The 18,594-nt window shown below is 36.4% G+C and overlaps 1 protein-coding gene across 1 annotated transcript in view; it reads left to right on the top strand.

Annotated features, from left to right (window-relative positions):
* The first annotated feature begins 1,679 nt into the window (after positions 1–1,679).
* Positions 1,680–18,594, top strand: part of LOC134853870 (acetylcholine receptor subunit beta-like 2) — an 83,567-nt gene continuing 66,652 nt past the window's right edge. Inside the window, exon 1 of the mRNA XM_063869822.1 lies at positions 1,680–2,483. Coding sequence (XP_063725892.1) covers positions 2,220–2,483 — 264 coding nt within the window. The 5' untranslated portion in view covers positions 1,680–2,219. The remainder of the gene's footprint in view (positions 2,484–18,594) is intronic.

The following is an 18,594-nucleotide window of genomic DNA, read 5'->3' as shown; positions in this document are numbered from 1 at the left end:
GAAAATCACTACCGGCAGAGTTCAGCTATAAAGTAACGACAATTTGTGCTCGGGTTGGGTTTTTCTTTCTTCAGAAAAATTTCGACTTTTTAATTAGCCATTTTTGACAAAATTTTATTCTATCATTCGAAAGCTATTGTTGTCTGAGCTTAAATTTGAAAATATATTTCACCTGTGACCATTTTTCGTAATGTTATGGGGGTTTAAAAATTGCCATTTTGGCCAATTTGGGACAATCAACGCGCGATATATTTCGCGCTATTAGCGCGTAAGCGGAGATTTAATCCGTTTTAGAAATCGTTCCAAAATGGTTGAAAGATGCTTATTTGCCATGATTGATTTGTTACAAGGAGCGAAATCTATCCTTTTGTACTTTATATGGCGTGTGGGGGGATGTTTTTTTCATAAAAAAAATTTCAGTTTTTAAAAAAAAAAAATTCATTTTATTTTATTACATTTTTTTTTATTACTGCTCCATTAACCTCAAAAAGCAATCGGAACATTCAGGGCTTCGCCCTGATACGAGCAGTCTTGTAGTGCTTTGCGAAGGAACTTTTTCAAAATTATCCGCTCTTGTCTGCTCGTCAAAAGTTACAGCTATTGAGATATTGGTTGATTGATATTATCGATGGGAAACTCCCTATTTCAAACTTCCGGGAAACACACGCTTACACCGATTTAACCCTCTGAAAACGTTTACCATTTCCTTTCCCCCCACCTGCAAATTTTTATATCTGAAGTTACCGTTCACTTTGTCCGATTGTCGTGAAAATTGGCATGCAGACTAATTAGGCCATAACAAGCATATGTGGTCTTGATAATTAACCTTGTAAAACCACTCGTTAGACCATAAAGTTCATGTTTGAGTGAGGTGGGGGGGGGGGGAGGAAAAAGAGCCACCAATTCAGCTAAGGTAATCGTTTGAAGTTATTTCTACAGGTAAAACCAGCTGAGAATCGTTGATTTTCCCATAGGGAGTGACGTTTTGGGAAAAAATCAAATCTGAAGACAATCCAATTATTTTTTGGAATACTGCTCGCTCAAAAACAAATTTCAGGTTCAAACAAGCCTTGAAACATTGGTTATAATTTTTATTACTCTAAAAACCTTTCATGCGAATTCATTATAACTACACGTGCAGTTGTGACAAACAAAAGGAAGGCGAAATGAAGTTTTGGAGAGTTATAAATTTCTGTTTTAACCTCTTAGCCCCGAGGAACGCTTTATTGGTATTTTCAAAGTCTTCCTTTTCAGAATTTCTGATAATTGGAGACCCGTTATATGTTATATGTTCTTTGAAAGTTATAATAAAAGTAAGGGATACTTGACTAGATTATTATGAATACTGTAAATAAAATTCCACTGCGAGTATTATTTATTTTATTGGCCAGACTTTCCTAGTATTCTGAATTTTATATATTTCCAACGAATCCAACAAAATTCTTTTGCTTTATTTATCCTTTTCTTTTTTCATTAAATCGCCAATTTTTTTTTATAATTCCACGGAAAAATAATGGATAAAAAGACCAAAGTGTCTCTTATGAAAACCGTTAAGACAACTGTTGAAAGTTTTTTCATCCCATTTATCAGGTTTTGAAAATATTTTCTGAATTTTTCTTTGTTCGAATTGTTTCAGGAGAATCGATTATAAAACTGACACCTAGGCGATCCAACTTAAGAAGTATTGGCAAATTAATCTGACAAAGTTGATAGTCGGAGAATTCCAGCTTCTGCTTTTTTTTAGATTTATTAAAACGACATCGCGATTTTTTCAGATAAAGAAATTACCATTAACCAACGTAAACCAATCACAACTTTTAAAAATTCATCAAGTTGCCATCTGCAAATTTATTTTAAATTTTCAATATTTGCTCCATTGATTTATAAGTAGTAGATCAGCTTTAGAGTTCCTTTAGAAAAACTGCTTCTTGCACTTGAAGGAGTCAAATATAGTTTGATCAATCTTCACGTCTTTGAGTTCAATCGATAGATACACTTAATGAATAAGGTCGCTACCTATATATACCCAAAGGATTAACTTATTTCGTTATTTGCTGCAACAGTCGTTATAGCTGCACAAAGAACATCAAAATCGGTCGTCATTTATTAAGAGATTTGAAACAAGATTTGCTCTCCTTTTGTGGCTTATTTGACGCTAACTTTAGAAATTTCTATTCAAACTTCATTCACTCGATAAAAGTTACTTTGAGTTAATTGAAATGTTATTGAGTTTTTTTCTTTTCACGTGTTTGTTTTTCACGTTCACACTTCGTTTGTGTCGCAGTTCAATGACTGGAACTTATTTGTACGAATACCAGGAAAACCTTCTCTGGACGGCGGAGAAAAATACTCCGGCACTTCGGCTGCTTCGGGACCTCACTCGGAATTACAACCCAAATGTGAGGCCAGTTCTGAATGACAGTGATACTACGGTAGTCGAACACCTGTATATATTGCATCAGATTGTGTATCTGGATTCAAAAGTAAGTACAGAAAAGCAATTTTGCAAATCTTTTGAGTAAATTAAAATCTCCAAAAAGAACGAGGGCTCAAAAAATGCTCAGTTACGCTGAATTTTTCCAGAAAAGTCTAAGGACAGAGTATCGACTAAACTGTGCCTGTTAGAATTTTCTTGTAGCTAATGAATTGCTCTCAGAAATGGTTGAGGTTTTTTTCGAAAGCCAAAGAAAGCATTTTTTCTAAAACATAAATGACAATAAATTGCTTATGGAAATTTTTCTGAGAAGTATCTCCTTCATCTGGTTTCCACGCCTATATGAGTTAATTTGGTTAATATACTTTCTTAAGTAAATTAAGTCATTCCGATTATTCAATTTCAACAATATCAAAATTAAAATTAAACAAACTATGAGAAACAAAAAATTGAAGTTCAAATTTAACACGAGAAATTCAAAAATAACAAAGACAAATTTGAACTAGAACTGTAGCAGACCATAAAAACAAAACAAACATTATTGTTCACACCCAAATAATTGTATATGTTTTTCTTTCAAAATAGGAGTAATAAACGTGAGAACGTTTCCGCACAGAATTTCCATGGATCAAAACTGATTACATTTGAGTCTAATTGTCTTTATCTGATAAAGCAAAAAATTTTCGGTTATAATTGAATCGCAAGAGATTTCATTAATTTAATAATAAATTGACAATAAAAACCATCGCAAATCAATTATAATCTTTTATTTTTTAATTAATAACAAAGAAACTCAAACATAGTCAATATTTTACATAAAACTTTGATGAAAGAACAACCTCAGCTTAAGTTCGGATTTGAAAGTTTTAGAAAGCTATTTTGTGTATTCAAAAATTACTGAAAAACAGTTATTTATAAGTACAGTAATGTAATTTTTAAAATATCTTATTCTTACAGGCTTTTTTGAGTAAGTGCTGTAGCTGTGTTTCAGGGTTCGTTAAGATTTTCTAAGAAGAATTCGAGTTTTCTGGAAGCTTCTAAAGCTTTACTGCTTGCGTTCAGTAAATTGAAATTTTGGTTTTGAAGTTAGGCTGAACATTTTAATGTAGGAGTTATTCACACAAGTCCCATATGAGGTTAAGGTTGATTGGAACCATAGCCATTGGCTCAAAGGCCAGAGACACTACCTCTTTTGCTTTTACACCTCAACCCTTCCGAGCCAAAGCGTATTTTTGAAGATGTTCCCGGGTTGGCAAAAACAATCTAGCATATAATTTTCTCATATAACCCCAACAATTAAAAAATTATGGAAAAACTGATGTCTAGTTTTCTTTCATATTATATATTTGTACAAATAAGATTTTTCCATTTATTTCGAGATTGCCTATTTTTTTGCTTCGATGGGTTTTCGTGTTTGCTTCAGAAAATTGAAACGCAAATAACCGGAGTCCAAAAGTTACATATGGCGCAGAAATATTCAGCGTAACATATGGCGCAGAAATATTCAGTACCGATCTAGCTATCGATCAAAAATTACTTGTTAGAATTGTGAATTATTTTTTGAATTATTTTTATTAGTTTAGAATTGTTCTCTTCCACATAATGGAAAAATAAAACTATAAATTTTAATTTTGTAAAACAAAATTTATCGGACTGAGTTTGCTTGAGTACGAATTGTTTGAGCTATTGAAAAGAATAAAAAAACTTTAAAATTTGAACGTAATGTTTGACAAAAAACTTAACCAATTTTGATGTATTGATATCAAAAAATGAAATCTCAGAAGTCCCATAAATGTATCATTTCGTAACACAATTAAGTGGTTCTGTGTTTTAGTAGTCAAATTTTGCATGTACAATATCCTCGTATTCCGGGTTGACCAAAAATGCTATTCAAACAGTTTTCTTATACATCAAAATTATAATCATAATCTTCATGCAGTTCCAAAATTATACAAAATTGCATGAAAAGTCTATGAGTAGTTTATCCAAGAAAAGTTTTTTAAATTTCTTTTCTCGAAACTATTGAGTTGTACTCTTAACCAAACAAAAATGACAAAAACCTTAGTTGACCAAAGCCAGAGCCACCAAAGGGGTCAACGGTTTTGCAGAAAACATGCTTAGGAAACGACCTGAATATAGATGTCTTAGACACACAATATAATGGAAGTAGTAAACACTTTGCCAAAAAACTTAAGGGATGCTTTTTTTTTAATTTGAAGTTTCAGTTAATCGAGCATTGTCCAAGGCAACCAGAAGCAGGGGCGGATTTAGGGGGGGCGGCGGGGGGGAGCGGACGCCCCCCCCCCCCCCCCCCCTCAGGGATTCGACCCCCTGCCGACCCAAAGGGTCCCCCCTTTGATACTTTTTCAGAAATCCATTTTTGGCCGACCGACCCTAAAATTTTTCTAAAGGCGCCTTTGGCGCCAATATATACTAACTTTGAGGGGGAGCGCGCGCCAAAAAAAAACGCGGTTTTTTTTGTCAAAATTTTTCAAAAAGTGCCCAAAAACGGCTTTTTTGACTGTTTTTTCAAAAATTTTCCTGCGGCGCAGAAAATTTAGCCAAAATGGGGGCAAAAAAGAAGTGCTTAGAGAGAGCTCGAAAAATCAATTTGGTCGACCTAAAAAAAAAAGGTCGTCAAAATTTTCGAATTTTTTTTTGAAAATCCGCCCCCCCCCCTCGAGAAAATCCTAGATCCGCCCCTGTCCAAAAGTATGCAACACAAAAAAGAGGCTTTTTGAACGCTTTGAAAAATGGTTACTACAAAACAGAAAAAATCAGCATTTTTTTTAAATCTAAAACTACGTTATGCACAAAGAAGTATAGGACTAACATCTCTGGTAATCCCGGGCAGCTAACGTTTTTCAAGAAAAAAATGACTTAGTTATCAAATAAATTGTTATCGATTACGGAAAAAAGGGAATATTTGTGCACTGAGTAGTCATTTTAAACAGTAGTCGTTTTAAAGTTGAGTAAATAGTCTTTTAATTTTTCATATTTTTTATATCATCGGTCAAATTTCGATGCTGAGAAAAAAAGTATTAACAAAGAGCTACGAAAAATTAAGTTTTGAAAAAATGTTTTTTTTTAATTTCATCTTTAATTTTGTATGAACGCGTACGGTTTGAGATAATGCGGCTGAATCAAACTGATTTGAGGAATACAAATTGCTTTAAATGATGCGTTACTTACAAAATCTATCAATTTGTATTGAATATAGAAGGGGGGTTTGGGTAGATGTATTTTTTCTTACAGGCGTTGCTGTCTGAAAAACGACTTTTCCAGGTTTTCACATTTTTTCCCAACATTTCAAGATGTGTGTGATCAAATGGAAAGTGGTATGTTTCTTGTCAAGAGAGTAGTTATGAACACTTTCGCCCACAATAAGTTTGGAAAATTTTCTGTGCTGGGTTATTTGAATGCCTGCTTTTTGGCAGATATTGGAAATGCAGTGCAACTAGATATCTCAAACTAATCTAATGCATGTTTAAGCCCCTGTTATTTTAGATAGAACGATCGCACGTAAGATTTTTCTATCATTTGGAACCCAAATGATTGATTTGTCATTTATGTGAACTGTCAAAAATTGAATTAACCGCACAATCCCCCCAGATAAATTTAAGGAAAAACACTAAATTTTTGAGACAAAACAGTTTTGAATAACTAGTAAGAAAATCTGAAGAAACAAAGAATCAAACTTACTATCTCCCCACCTAAGTGGCCTACCTTAGAATGCCCTCCGTAAGCATATATTAATTCTGAAAAATTATTAATTCTGTATAATATATTCGCTTCATACAAACACGCAAATAAATTAGTTTTTACATAATGAAAAATCCATATTTTCTACTCTCTAAACCTTTTTTTATGGGGGGAAGGGGGGGGGGGATAATGTACGGTTGATCCGAGTGTCAGCGCTAATTTGATTTAGATCCGTTTTTTTATCTTTCGATTTATAAGTCAACTGCAGTGTCATACCGAGAAACAAACTTTTTTTCCCGACTTTCAACAATGTGACATAATATTTGTAGTCTTGGTTGTTTTTTTTTCTCAAAGACATTTCCAATTTTTAACGGAACATTTTGGCGTGAAAGTCTTTTATTCAGTCTGCAAAGTATTGATGCTTTCAGATCAAAATTTACAGAACATACTCTGCTTTTATGATTTTTTTTTCGCAAAATGACCGAAATTTGAAACTTGCCAAATTGGCCGATGTGGGGGTAGTTATTTAGCTTCACTGAAGGTTTTGTATTATCGCGTGTTGTAAATGATAAATAAATCTGACCTAGGAATCTTAACAAATTGAGTTGAGGCAAGCAAATTGGCGTGAGCAACGTGTTACTATATAAAAACAAATCATTTGCTTCAACCCAATGTGTATGAGGAGACACTTTTGTCACTTTTGAGGATTTCATCATTTTTTAATCAAAATATTTTCCAAAAAACAATTAAAATTCGACAATTTTGTGCTGATGTTTGACATTTCAAATGATACAACTTAAATAGTCTTTTAACATGTGATATTCCTAAACTGCGTAGCTTTTTGTGGAATAAAAGTAAGAAGAGATACTGTTAATTTACTGTTCTTGATCTTGTCTTGTTAACAAGGTTTAGTAGCTGAGATTGGTTACTGTTTAATAGCTTGAAATATGAAACACTGACCAACTCATCTATAAAGTTTTAGTAACACCAAATGGCCTTGACCACTCTTACATAATAATAGCATAATAAATATAGTTAGCACAAATGGTTACAGCAGATGCAGTAGCTAGCAAACTGTCCTCAAGGTTACGTACTGCGGATGCTGCAGTACCACATTCCCCCAGGGACCAATAAAATTTTATCTAGTACATATAAAATTTTATAAATAACACTACTACGAGTTTTTCAGCTCAGTTTTTGTGATCCCATTGATGATGAAGGTGTTTAGTTTTTACTATAAGTTTTTCCAATTTCTTCTTTCTATTTTGAGTGTTTCTTAACTTCTAAAGGCACTTTCCACTGCGTGCTCCACGGTTGTGTCGTATCCAATGCGGCATAACCAAACTTTTTCCGAAACAAATGACGTTCTAGAAGCTTCAATCGGGTTTCCATCGGATTATTCTTGTCTGTCTTGACATTCGCCAGTCCGTATCGATACTGCTCTAGAGCCCTTTCGTTAATGTCTGCTTCTTCGTCCGCGCTAATGTACTTAATCGAATATTTGACTGGGCTGCCCAGTCTTTTGGGCCCCTGGTTTTTCGTGGTTCGCTTACTACGTCTCACGCTCGCACTCCCTTGTTCGTCTACGACTGAGTCGTCCGAAATTCCTGATGAAGATCCGTGTTCGCCTGTCGTTTCTGTCTGATTTTCTGTTCTCGATTTAATTATTTCGTCCGCCGTTCTCTGCAGACCTCTAGTCAACACTTGATCGGCGAGGCTTTGCCATTCCTCGTCTCCCATGTCCTGTTTTTGGAACGCATTCAAGATTGAACTAGGTGAGGTGTCCCTTGTTATGCGCTTCTTAGACTGTCTAGCTTTGGTGTTCGAACTGCCTGGTTGATCAGTTTGGTCCACCGTTTCTGTTTGTCCTGGATCAGTGACTTCTTCTGCTGTTACAACAGCTTTCTTTTTATCCACTTTCCCTTTGGATCTAAGTGTTCGTTCCCTTTTATCCTGCGAGTCCCCTGTCGGGCTTAACGCCACCTGCTCTTGTGTTTTCGGTCCCAATGACTTTGGACCCCCGAGATTCGGCTTTGCTCGTTTTATTGCTAAATTGAGTCCCCCACCAACAGGTGTGTCCCGCGATGTGACAACAGTCTCGCTGTCTTGAAACAAGTCCTTTACCTGTTCCCTCGATATGTTCAATTCCTCCTCTTCCGATATCGTGTCCTCAAGTAGCTCGTCATCTTTCTTCTGGTGCTTACTCTTTGGCTCCTCTGATGGACTCGCTGCCTTCTCCTTTTGGCTTGTCCCGTCCTTGGGTAGCTTCGTAGGGGAACTCGCCATCTTTACCAGATCACTTTTGCGGTATACTGCTCCTGCAGCTGTTGTCACTGTTTTCGGTGAATCAAAAGCAACTTTCCCTTTGAACGGTTTTGTCAGTGCCGCCCACTTCTTCTTATCTCGTCTCTGCGACTGAGGTTGTGGCTGTTCCACTCCGACCCCTTTGGTTTGTCCTCGAAAAATCCCTTTTCCCATGAGTAAAGAAGCTCCTTTCGCAACTCTGGGTCGATTGTGCTTGTGGTGTCCACCAATTGTTGGAGGCTGGGTCCGTCATATCTACGCCGCTCTGCATTCCAGTTTGCGTTAGCCTCTAACAGGTTCCGGAGAGTTCTTGTTCTGTTTTTCTCCTGTGTCGACATACTCGCCTGTTTGAAGAGAGGGCTGACATCCCTGCTTTTCTGCCCATTTTTGACGATTTTCAGAGAATCCCGAGATTGGTCAATCCTCTTCTTGAGTTGGTTTGCAGTTAATGCCGACCTCTCCAGATGCTGCTTATCGAAATGATCAGAGAATTCTACAAATTTATCTCGTATAATTTTAAACTCCGTTTTTGGTAATCTACCGAAATGTACTTCAAACGGTGATTTCTGAATGGTTTTCTGCTTTATCCACCGCATGTCCCTAATTATGGTACTGAGACATAGTTTAATTTACCTTACATTTTCTTCCAGTAGCATCACCCCCAAACGCCTTTTTATGGTTTGAATTGTTCTTTCAACTAGACCACACCCGCGATGGTCGCCCACCGGGCAGAACTTTTTTTCTATGTTATTTTCGAGACAGAATTTTTTCATTGCTTTTCCTTTGAATCCGGAAATTTGATCGGTTTTTATCGATTCTGGGATTCCGTGCGTATCTATGTACGACCGTAGGAATTTTATAGTGGATTTTCCCCCCGTTGATTTTGTTACTTTCACCGAAGGAAACTTCGAAAACCGATCAATCGCTGTTAGCAAGTAGATTTTCTACCTTTATAATCTTCTAAAGGTCCTGCGTAATCTAAATGAACCTCCGGACCCGGCTGCGATAGCAGTGCCAGTAGTTGTGAGGAGTTTTTTGGTAAAATATATTTTGTATTCTTACCATAGCGTGTACATTCTCTACATTCTTCCGCTAAGTTCACGATATCCTTGTGCATGTGGGGCCACACAAATAATTAGACACGTCAATCATTGCCTCTTGCCCCGGATGTCCTCTATGAAAGCGCAGTTGAAATGGTACTGCTAGCCTATTGTCTACCAGAATGCAGTCATCGATTACTGAGAGTTGATTCCACAGCGGATTCGTGTATGGGCCCATGAGTTCAAATCCTGCCCGATCCTTCCTCTCTATTACGCGACGTAATCGGTCCATCCACACATCCTCAGAGATGAGTTCAGCCAACAGCGTTTTATCGAACAGTTTCGATAAACTGAAACTCTCGACGTCTCCCATGTCGGCCAATGTGTTCTCCAACTGAGTTTGCCGTTTGTTGATCCTTTTCGATGGTTGAATTTTGCTGACCTCTTGACTCTGATCGTCGTCCTCCGCGGTTAGATCCACTTCTATGATAGATTTAGTTGGTGAAACTGAACGAGTACCTGCTCTTGGGCTACTCGTGACCATCTGAATTACCGCCTCCAGCTCTTTGATGTTTCCCGACATCTCTTGATCTTTGCTGACCAGATCCCAAATGGATAGTAAGTTTTTCGTTTCCTCTGCGTCTTGATCCCACATTACTGATCGTGCAGCACAGCTGTCTTCTTCAAAACTGTCTGACCCCGCTCTATCTAGTGTTCCTCTCCTTATCCGACACGTTGGATGAAAGGTAGTCTCGGTTATTTCTTCTTCTGTTAATTTATCGCTCTCCTCCTGTGTCCTACAGTCTCCGATCCTCACTGTCTTTTTCTTCATTTTTCCGTCCTCCATTTCTTCTGAGACTTGTTTACTATTTTTGATTCAATTGACTGACTGAACTGCTCTAATGAGTTGACAAAAGTGTTCGGATTCAACGCGTTATTAACAGGCAAAAAATTTGAATTGCAACCGTTCTCGTTCCGGTCGAGCTTTGTTCGGTTTTTGACCGTTTTGTTGCTATGGCAACCACGCCTGGATTTTGACAACTTGTCTTCTCTTTTCTGTTTCTGAGAATATTCTAGAACTTTTTCACTCTGAATTGTTACATCAGTATCATTCAGTCGACTGTACAAACAGTCGAGTGCTCTATGAAAACACTCAATTGAAGTGACCACAAATTTTTCATCCGATTTGGTTTCTAGCCAGGGTTCTCCTGTTGGTTCTCTAGATAGATAATCGACTATCCCCATATCCTTTCCCGAAATATGGACAATTTTGAATTGATAAGGCAATAATCTATCCACCCATCTCGTTAATCTTGATTGATATGTTTTGTTAAACCGATTTCCTTCTAAGGCGGATGTTAATGTCTTATGATCAGTGACTATTACAAATTTTTTTCCTAATAAGTAATGTTTGAATCGATCAACTGCCCACACTACCGCTAACAACTCAAGCTCATTAGTAGAATACTTTTTTTTCTTGATTATTCAGGTAGCGCGATGCGAATGAAATTGGAATCCATTCATTCTTTTCTGTTTGTTGCTCTAACGAGGCCCCTAGTCCACTATGGCTTGCATCACATTTGACCCGAGTATCCCTAATCGGGTCATAATAATTCAGTTTAGCAATTTTGCTACTGCTTATTTGATTTCTTTGAATACCTCAGTGTATTCGGGTCCCCATTCGGGTCCCCATTTTTTACTGGGACTCAAATATTTTTCAATTTTTTCTTTTCATTTTCCTCACGCAATAATGGTCTAAGCTTGTCTGTCAAATTAGCTGCATTTGGTATAAACTTCGAAAGGTGATTAATACTACCTAGAAAGGATCTAAGTTGTTTGAGCGACTTGGGATGCTCTAACTTAAGGATATCTTCCGTTTTCGTAATTTTCGGGGTAACACCACCTTCTGAAAGTTTATGTCCAAGCCAATTTACTTCTGTTTTAAAGAATTCACATTTGGACAGCTTCAGGGATAAGTTTTTCTTATCTAATTTCATTAGAACGTCGGTAGTTAGTTTTTCATGTTCTAGCTCCGATCCCTTTGAGACGATCAATATGTCGTCCAAGAAACAAAACGTATTCTTAGAATTATTTAACGTCCGATCCATTGCTTTTTGAAATTCGGCTGGCATATCTGCCAACCCGTAGAATGCCGTCAAAAATTGATATGTACCCGTAGCTTTCCCCCCTACGATGTTGAAATTACACTGTCTTGCAGTTTGCGGTGTCAATTTTAACTGACTATACGCATATTTCAAATCTAACACAGTGAAAAACAAGGTACCTGCTGCTTGTGCAGTTACTATCTGACTGACACCGTCTAATAGCTCCTCCACATTCGGCATCTGATACTTGTTTTTGTATAATTGTTGTTGATGGGCTTTCATCCAGAGCCAATTTAATTGAAGCATCTTTCTTCACTGTGATGACAATAGGGGCTATGAAACAATTACTAGTACACTTGTCTAACCTTTGAATATGGCCTTCTAGTAGTCATTTTTCGATTTCCTTCTCAACTTTTCCTTGCACATGGATGGGTATTCTCCTCCCCTTTTCCTGAATTGGTCAGAGAGGGTACTTCAACGTTGTACTTACTACATGATGTATTGATCGTCCTTTTCTGTCAAACAGGGGTTTGAAATCATCATAGAATTTTTCTTTCCACGGCCCCGACTGTTCACACAGCATTATGTCAAATCGGGATTTTTTCTTCGGAGCGGGTCTTTGCGTAGTGGTTATACCCACTTTATTTTGTAACTCTAAACCTAAGATTCACCGTGTCCTTCGTTCAGTTATCAGAAATGTAGTATCCGGAACTTCCCAGCCAGCGGACCGTATTTTTGCCTTCACAGCACCCAATATTGCTATTGGTTTTTTATTATGGTCCACGAATTCTGCTGGCAAGTTCAATTTTTCGACCGGAGTGAACTGTATTTTCCCTGACGATTCTAAAATCTGTTTTGCCACTGTCCAATTTATAAATGAAATTGGGCTTCCGGTGTCCACTGCCATATTTATTATTTGATTATCAATTCGGATTAGGGCTTTCAATGATTTCATCCTTCCCGATGTTGGATCTTTCCGAATGTCAATCTTTTTCGTTTCGAGTTTATTCACTCCATTGCTGCCACTGTTCTCTCTTACTTTCTCTTCGATGTATCGATTTATCATCTCTATCTGATTGTCTTTTTGTTCAATTGCCATAACCTCAAATTCTTCGCACGAATCAAATGTTTGAATCAAATTACATTCTTCCTCCGAACTCTCTGTATTCTCGGTTATTTCACTGACTTGTTGCGAACGACACATTCGAGCAAAGTGGTTTGGTTTATTACAGTTCTTACATTGTTTTCCCATTGCCGCACAATTTTTTCAAATGACCGTCCACAAATGGTTTGCCACACCTATTGCATTGTTTCCTATCATCTGCGTTATATTTTTTCGATATCGCCCTTCCTTCCAGCTATTTCCGTCTATTCCTTTCGCGATAGGGTTTTCTACTATTCTGATTCCTGTTTCCCACCGCCAGGATCGGTTCCTGCTTGATTTTAATTTGAGAACCTGGTTGAGTTATTGTTTGTGCAGTACCCAGTGTGGACTTCTGAAACGCCTGTGTCGATTGTTTGCTCTGCTCGAACTTTATCGCACGTTTTAACACTTCTTCAGGAGGTAATGTCTCAAACGTGAGTGTGTCCTGCAATGCTGGGCTTCGCATTTTAGAAATAAAAAGATCTCTGACTAACTCATCTTCTAAAGTGTCCAATGCCGATTTCGCTGCTTGACTCTAACGATTCTCCCATTTCCCGCGATCTATTAAATAACTTATAACGCTCATAGGTGATTCTCTGGCATTTTTCAAAAGTCTCCTTTGCTAATCTGGCCATCTCTTTAAATTCCAATTTCGAAATCTCAACATGTGGATTTTTTGAACAAACCGTTTCTTTCCTTCCGTCCCAAACGCAAGAAATAGCCTGGATACTAGTCGCTTTGAACTTCGTTGTAGTAAATATTGTGACCCACTTTAGGCCCTCTTTCTCTCCTCTCTTCATTCTCGGCTGCTACTCGATCTTTTAATAGTCTGTCCCGTGCTTCTCTAGCTGCTGTTGCAGCAGCGGATTCACCCTCTCTGGGTGTTTCTGGACGGGGTTCCGGCTCCTCCAGCACTGGTTTAGGATCTTCCAGCATAACTTCTGGGTTGACATTTTTTTTTTACAGTTACCGCCATCAGGAACTGATTGAACCATACTTTAAAATTCCAAGGTGGATCAGAGTTCGTTGTGGTCCAGAAAACAGGAATTCCCATGTCAGTTCTATTATCTTGAGCCAGAAATCCTGCTGGCTGCGCCATGTGATATTCCTAAACTGCGTAGCGTGTTGTGGAATAAAATTAAGAAGAGATACTGTTAATTTACTGTTCTTGATCTTGTCTTGTTAACAAGGTTTAGTAGCTGAGATTGGTTACTGTTTAATAGCTTGAAATATGAAACACTGACCAACTCATCTATAAAGTTTTAGTAACACCAAATGGCCTTGACCACTCTTTCATAATAATAGCATAATAAATATAGTTAGCACATATGGTTATTGCAGATGCAGTAGCTAGCAAACTGTCCTCAAGGTTACGTACTGCGGATGCTGCAGTACCACATAACAAATGCCTCACACCAATTTTAACGATGTTTGGTGATTAAATAACTATTCGAAAAAATTTTCTTGTTGAAGGAAAACGCTGTTTGATGCTGCTGCACTTCAATGCGATTCACTCTTAACGGTAATTAAGTTGAAGTAAAACAAAGTATAAGTATGAGTGATTTCACGCATCTACCTTTGCCCGTCCCAATTTAAAAGTTTTGCTGTTCCGATTTTGACGAAAGTGACAGAAGAATTGACTTTGTGATGACTTTTTCCTTTCAAATTTTGAGATTTTATTGGCAGCCTCTGAAAAAAATGATGTCCAGTACTTATATTTTAAACATTTTTTTCTGCATCTGGGACATGAAAGATAAAAATTCTGTCAATTTGGGATAATTAACGATCGATTAACTTCAAACTTGAAATTAGGCAATCAGTTTGCTCGAATCAACAGATGCTAAAGAGAAAAAAGCTCTTGGCGTTTTCAAGCCAAAGTGACTTCAGGTCAAAATTTTAACTACTTTTGAATCGCACGAAATCATTGTCGAAGTTTTTGAAAGTTAATTTTTAAATCTTTTAAAATGTTTTATTTCATAAGAATTGATTGGGAATATTTTGTGCAATCAACCAATTTTTGAAATGCACAAACTAAAAACACAAAATTTTGATGCGATTCTGCTGTATTTCTTAATTGTAAAAATAATTATAGGGATTATTATAGCGGACACAATATTGATAGCATAAATATGCATAAAAACTCCAAATTACATGTTTTGAGCTCAGAAAACCGTAAAAAAAACGAAAAAGCATGAGCTCAAAACTCATAATTTGGAGTTTTTAGTGCATATTTATGCTATCATTGTTTTCTCCCTGTTTGTCTCGGAGTCCTTAATTATGCAATTTGGCTGAATATAAGGTCGGCTTTGATTAAAGGTTTTACCAGAAATTATATCAGTTTTTACTCATTTTAACGCTAAAATTGGTACTTACTAGCTAAATAAGACTAAAAATTTTAAAATTAGATGAAATTAAGACGACAAATGATTGTAAGAACATGTAAACTGAACTATTTGACATTCAGCAAAATGTTTTTCTCAAAAAACAAACAATCGGAAAATTAGTTTGTAGCGTCTTAAATTCCAACCAAAAACGCTACCATCTGAATTGCAAAAACCGCCCTAAGCTGGCCAAGTCGGTCGAAATCTAGCATGCGTGTGATGAACCCAGTCAAACAAAATTTCTTTCTGATGAGTGAGTTGAAAAGTAGTCACTTTGGGGATGATTTACATGAAATCCTGTGAATTTTTTGTCCTAGGCTTCTGCTGATATTGAATAAATTGCCTATATTATTCTAATTGTGAATGATTTTTGAAAAAAGGTTCGAAAACTAAGCTGAGAATTTCAACAAAACTTTTATATTGCAATTTGTCAAAAATAAGTTCCTATGGTGATCTAGGTCTGGAAGCACTCGGAAAATCAGATAGTTGACCCAAATAAAATTAAAATATTTTTTTTTTGGAATCTACCCCAACGCTCGAGACAGCTCGAAAAGCAGTTTAGAGAATTTCTTCATTATACCATGCATATTTTTTTCGCCAATCAGCACCAAGCTTAGCGAGGTTTGGAAAATGAATAAAAATTCAGAAAAATATTTCTAGTTGAAGGAAAACGCTGTTTGATGTTGCAGCTTTTCAAAACGAAACGCTCTTAAGGATAATTAAGTTAAAGTAAAACAAGCTACAAGTTTGAGTGATTTCACGCATATACCTTGTAGGTACCAATTTAAAAGTTTTGCTGTTCCGAATATGACAAAATTGACAAATAATTTCGCTTGGGAACAGTTTTTGACCTTTTATTGGCAAAAACATTAAGGCCCAGAAGTCATACTTGAAAACTTATTTTTCTGCTATTGGGATATGAAAATTGTCAAACCTATCAGTTTGGGGTAATTAACGATCGATGATATTTGTCCTGTTAAAGCGTAAGCAGCGAAATAGTTCGACTCAAACCGACTTTAAACCTGAAATTGGGCAATAGGTTGAAGGCTAAAGAGGCTAACTTTGAATTGCATGAAATCATTGCTAAAATGATTTAAAATTAGTTTTTAAGAAAGTTAAAGTTTAGTCTTTTGCAAAAACTTTTTTTACTAAGAGCTGATTAGGAATTTTTTGCGCAATCAACCTTTTTCTGAAATGCATATTTTTTAAACACGAAAATTTTTGTGATTGTATTATATTTTATCATCATAGAAAGTAATTTATTTCCTAATAACACAATAATTATTCGAGTTTCAGTAAAATCGAGTTTCAGTTAGATCTTTTTCTCAGAAAAAAAATTGGTAAAATTATTCGTAGCGTCTTAAAAATGGTGGAAACATAGCACGCTTGTGTTGAAAACGAACGATTAAATTTATCCTAAATTTGAGCTTTCGTTTTAAAATTTTGACCAAAAAAAAAACTATTTTTGGCTCGCACTCTTCTTCAAACTAGTATATATTGGCGCCGAAAGATTGCTCGGCCGAAAATGGATGTCATGATATAACAGCAAAGGGGGACCCTTTGGTTGGCGAGGGGGTCGAATCGCTGAGGGATCTCAGTTTATCATCTGGAAGTTTAATTTGTGATTTTTTTCAGTGACGGAATTTAGAGGAGAAAGAACCGAAGTTTTTGGGAGCGTTTTTGGGTAGGGTAGTTTGCAAAAATCCGATATGTCAAACATCCGAAAATCAAAAAAAGTTACAATCATCTAAAAAACAGCTTTACTTGTGCAAACATACGACTTTTTTTGAAAAATAGGGTAGAGATCCATTTGCGTCATTCGCTTAAAGTTGCTGTGTTGGCCGAATTAATACTGAGCTTCGCAGTCGCGCCAATGTCATTTGAGCTTGTGAAGTGAGTGTAGAACTCCATATGAAAGTTTCAGCCTGTTATTGCCGGCTTGTAGCGCGCCCACTGACAATTTTAAGCCGAGAGTCGGCTAACTTGGATTAGGTTGATTGAATTATGTCGTGTTTTGGATACTCGATGGTCATAATATAATTCTACGAAATTATTTTTTAAGTTCGGAAGCTTGGCTTGACGGATGTTTGCCATATGTGATGTTTGCCTTAGACCCTTTTGGATACCGAAGTTATTGATTGACAGATAAGAGAAGGTTTGAAAAGTTTGACATCAAGAAAAACTGTATTTTCAGCCCAAATTTTGTAGGTAAAGTGCTTAATCGGGAAGCAATGAATTCGAAGCTTGATTCTTTTCAACTGAGACACTCAAATAGTTTTTTCTTACTTTTCACCAAACCAGGAAATTTCCCACATTTTCAAAAGTTTGGTGATTATCTGATTATAAACCCGAATTTAAACCCCTGCAATAAGCGTACAGGGGATTTAACAATACACCGGGAAAAGTTCAAAATATCAATAAAAATACTGCCACGTGACATTTTGACAGAAGTGTGTCCTATTATATGCGTCAATAATTTGCAAACTGGCCCGGATTTAAGACTTTGAAGTTGTTAAATTTAGAATTTTTAACGCTGCTTTGAGAAATGTTGTGTCTTGGCAGTATTCTTGGAACAAATTTGGTGCCTTTTTTTGTTACGGGCCCAAAATTATGAAAATGTGTAATTTGAGCTTCTGTTTTCCTCGAGAATCCAGATTTAACTAATCAAATTCAAGTATTATGATCAAAAATATGAAAAATATCAGTTTTGGGCCAATTAACAGAAAATACCCCAAACTTGATGGTGAAAAAACTTTTTGACTCTTAATGCCAATTCAACCAAACTCTATTACATGAGCGGACATTTAACTTAATATTTTGATAGACTTTTCAAATTGTTTGACTGCTTCAGGAGGACTGAATTGAGAACAAACTTCGGAAACGATTAAATAATTAAAAACTAGATACCTCTTAGTATTGAAAGTGAGACCAGAAACTAACTTGGGCGAAACCTTTTTTGATTTAATTTAATGCGCACCGATTTGCAGTCATCATCTAGAAAATGAGTTTCAAAAAACCCTATTTTTTAAAATTTATTTTAAGCAACTCGTAAAAACGCATGCATTTAAAAATTTTATATCGGTAAGATCTTTTATATGCTGAGGAAATGTTTTAGATTTTAAAAAATTTACTGTTTTCTGTTTTTTTTTTGCATATAATTTAATCCTGTAGACACTCTATTGACTTCGGTTTTCTCAGGAGAAAATTCAAATTATCACAGCAGCTTTCAGGTTGATCGACACAAACTGGAACACAATTTGTAACTTACGGCTTTGAAATGCTTTTGGCACAACTTATATAATAGTTATTCTCAAGAACGGAGCGATTTTTCGACCTTCGCAATTTTTTGGCCGAAACCTTCCAAAAAGTGGTTGAAAGCTGCATTTTGGCTAAACCAATTAATCTATTCTTTGCACTGCAGCAAAGATTGCGTAAGTTGCGCCGTTTTAGTGTTTCTTGAGAAATCATGTTTTGTTTCAACAGA

This window comes from Symsagittifera roscoffensis, chromosome 9 (genome assembly GCF_963678635.1).
Source record: "Symsagittifera roscoffensis chromosome 9, txSymRosc1.1, whole genome shotgun sequence".
Lineage (NCBI taxonomy): Eukaryota > Metazoa > Xenacoelomorpha > Acoela > Convolutidae > Symsagittifera > Symsagittifera roscoffensis.
This window is presented reverse-complemented; position numbering and strand designations above follow the sequence as displayed.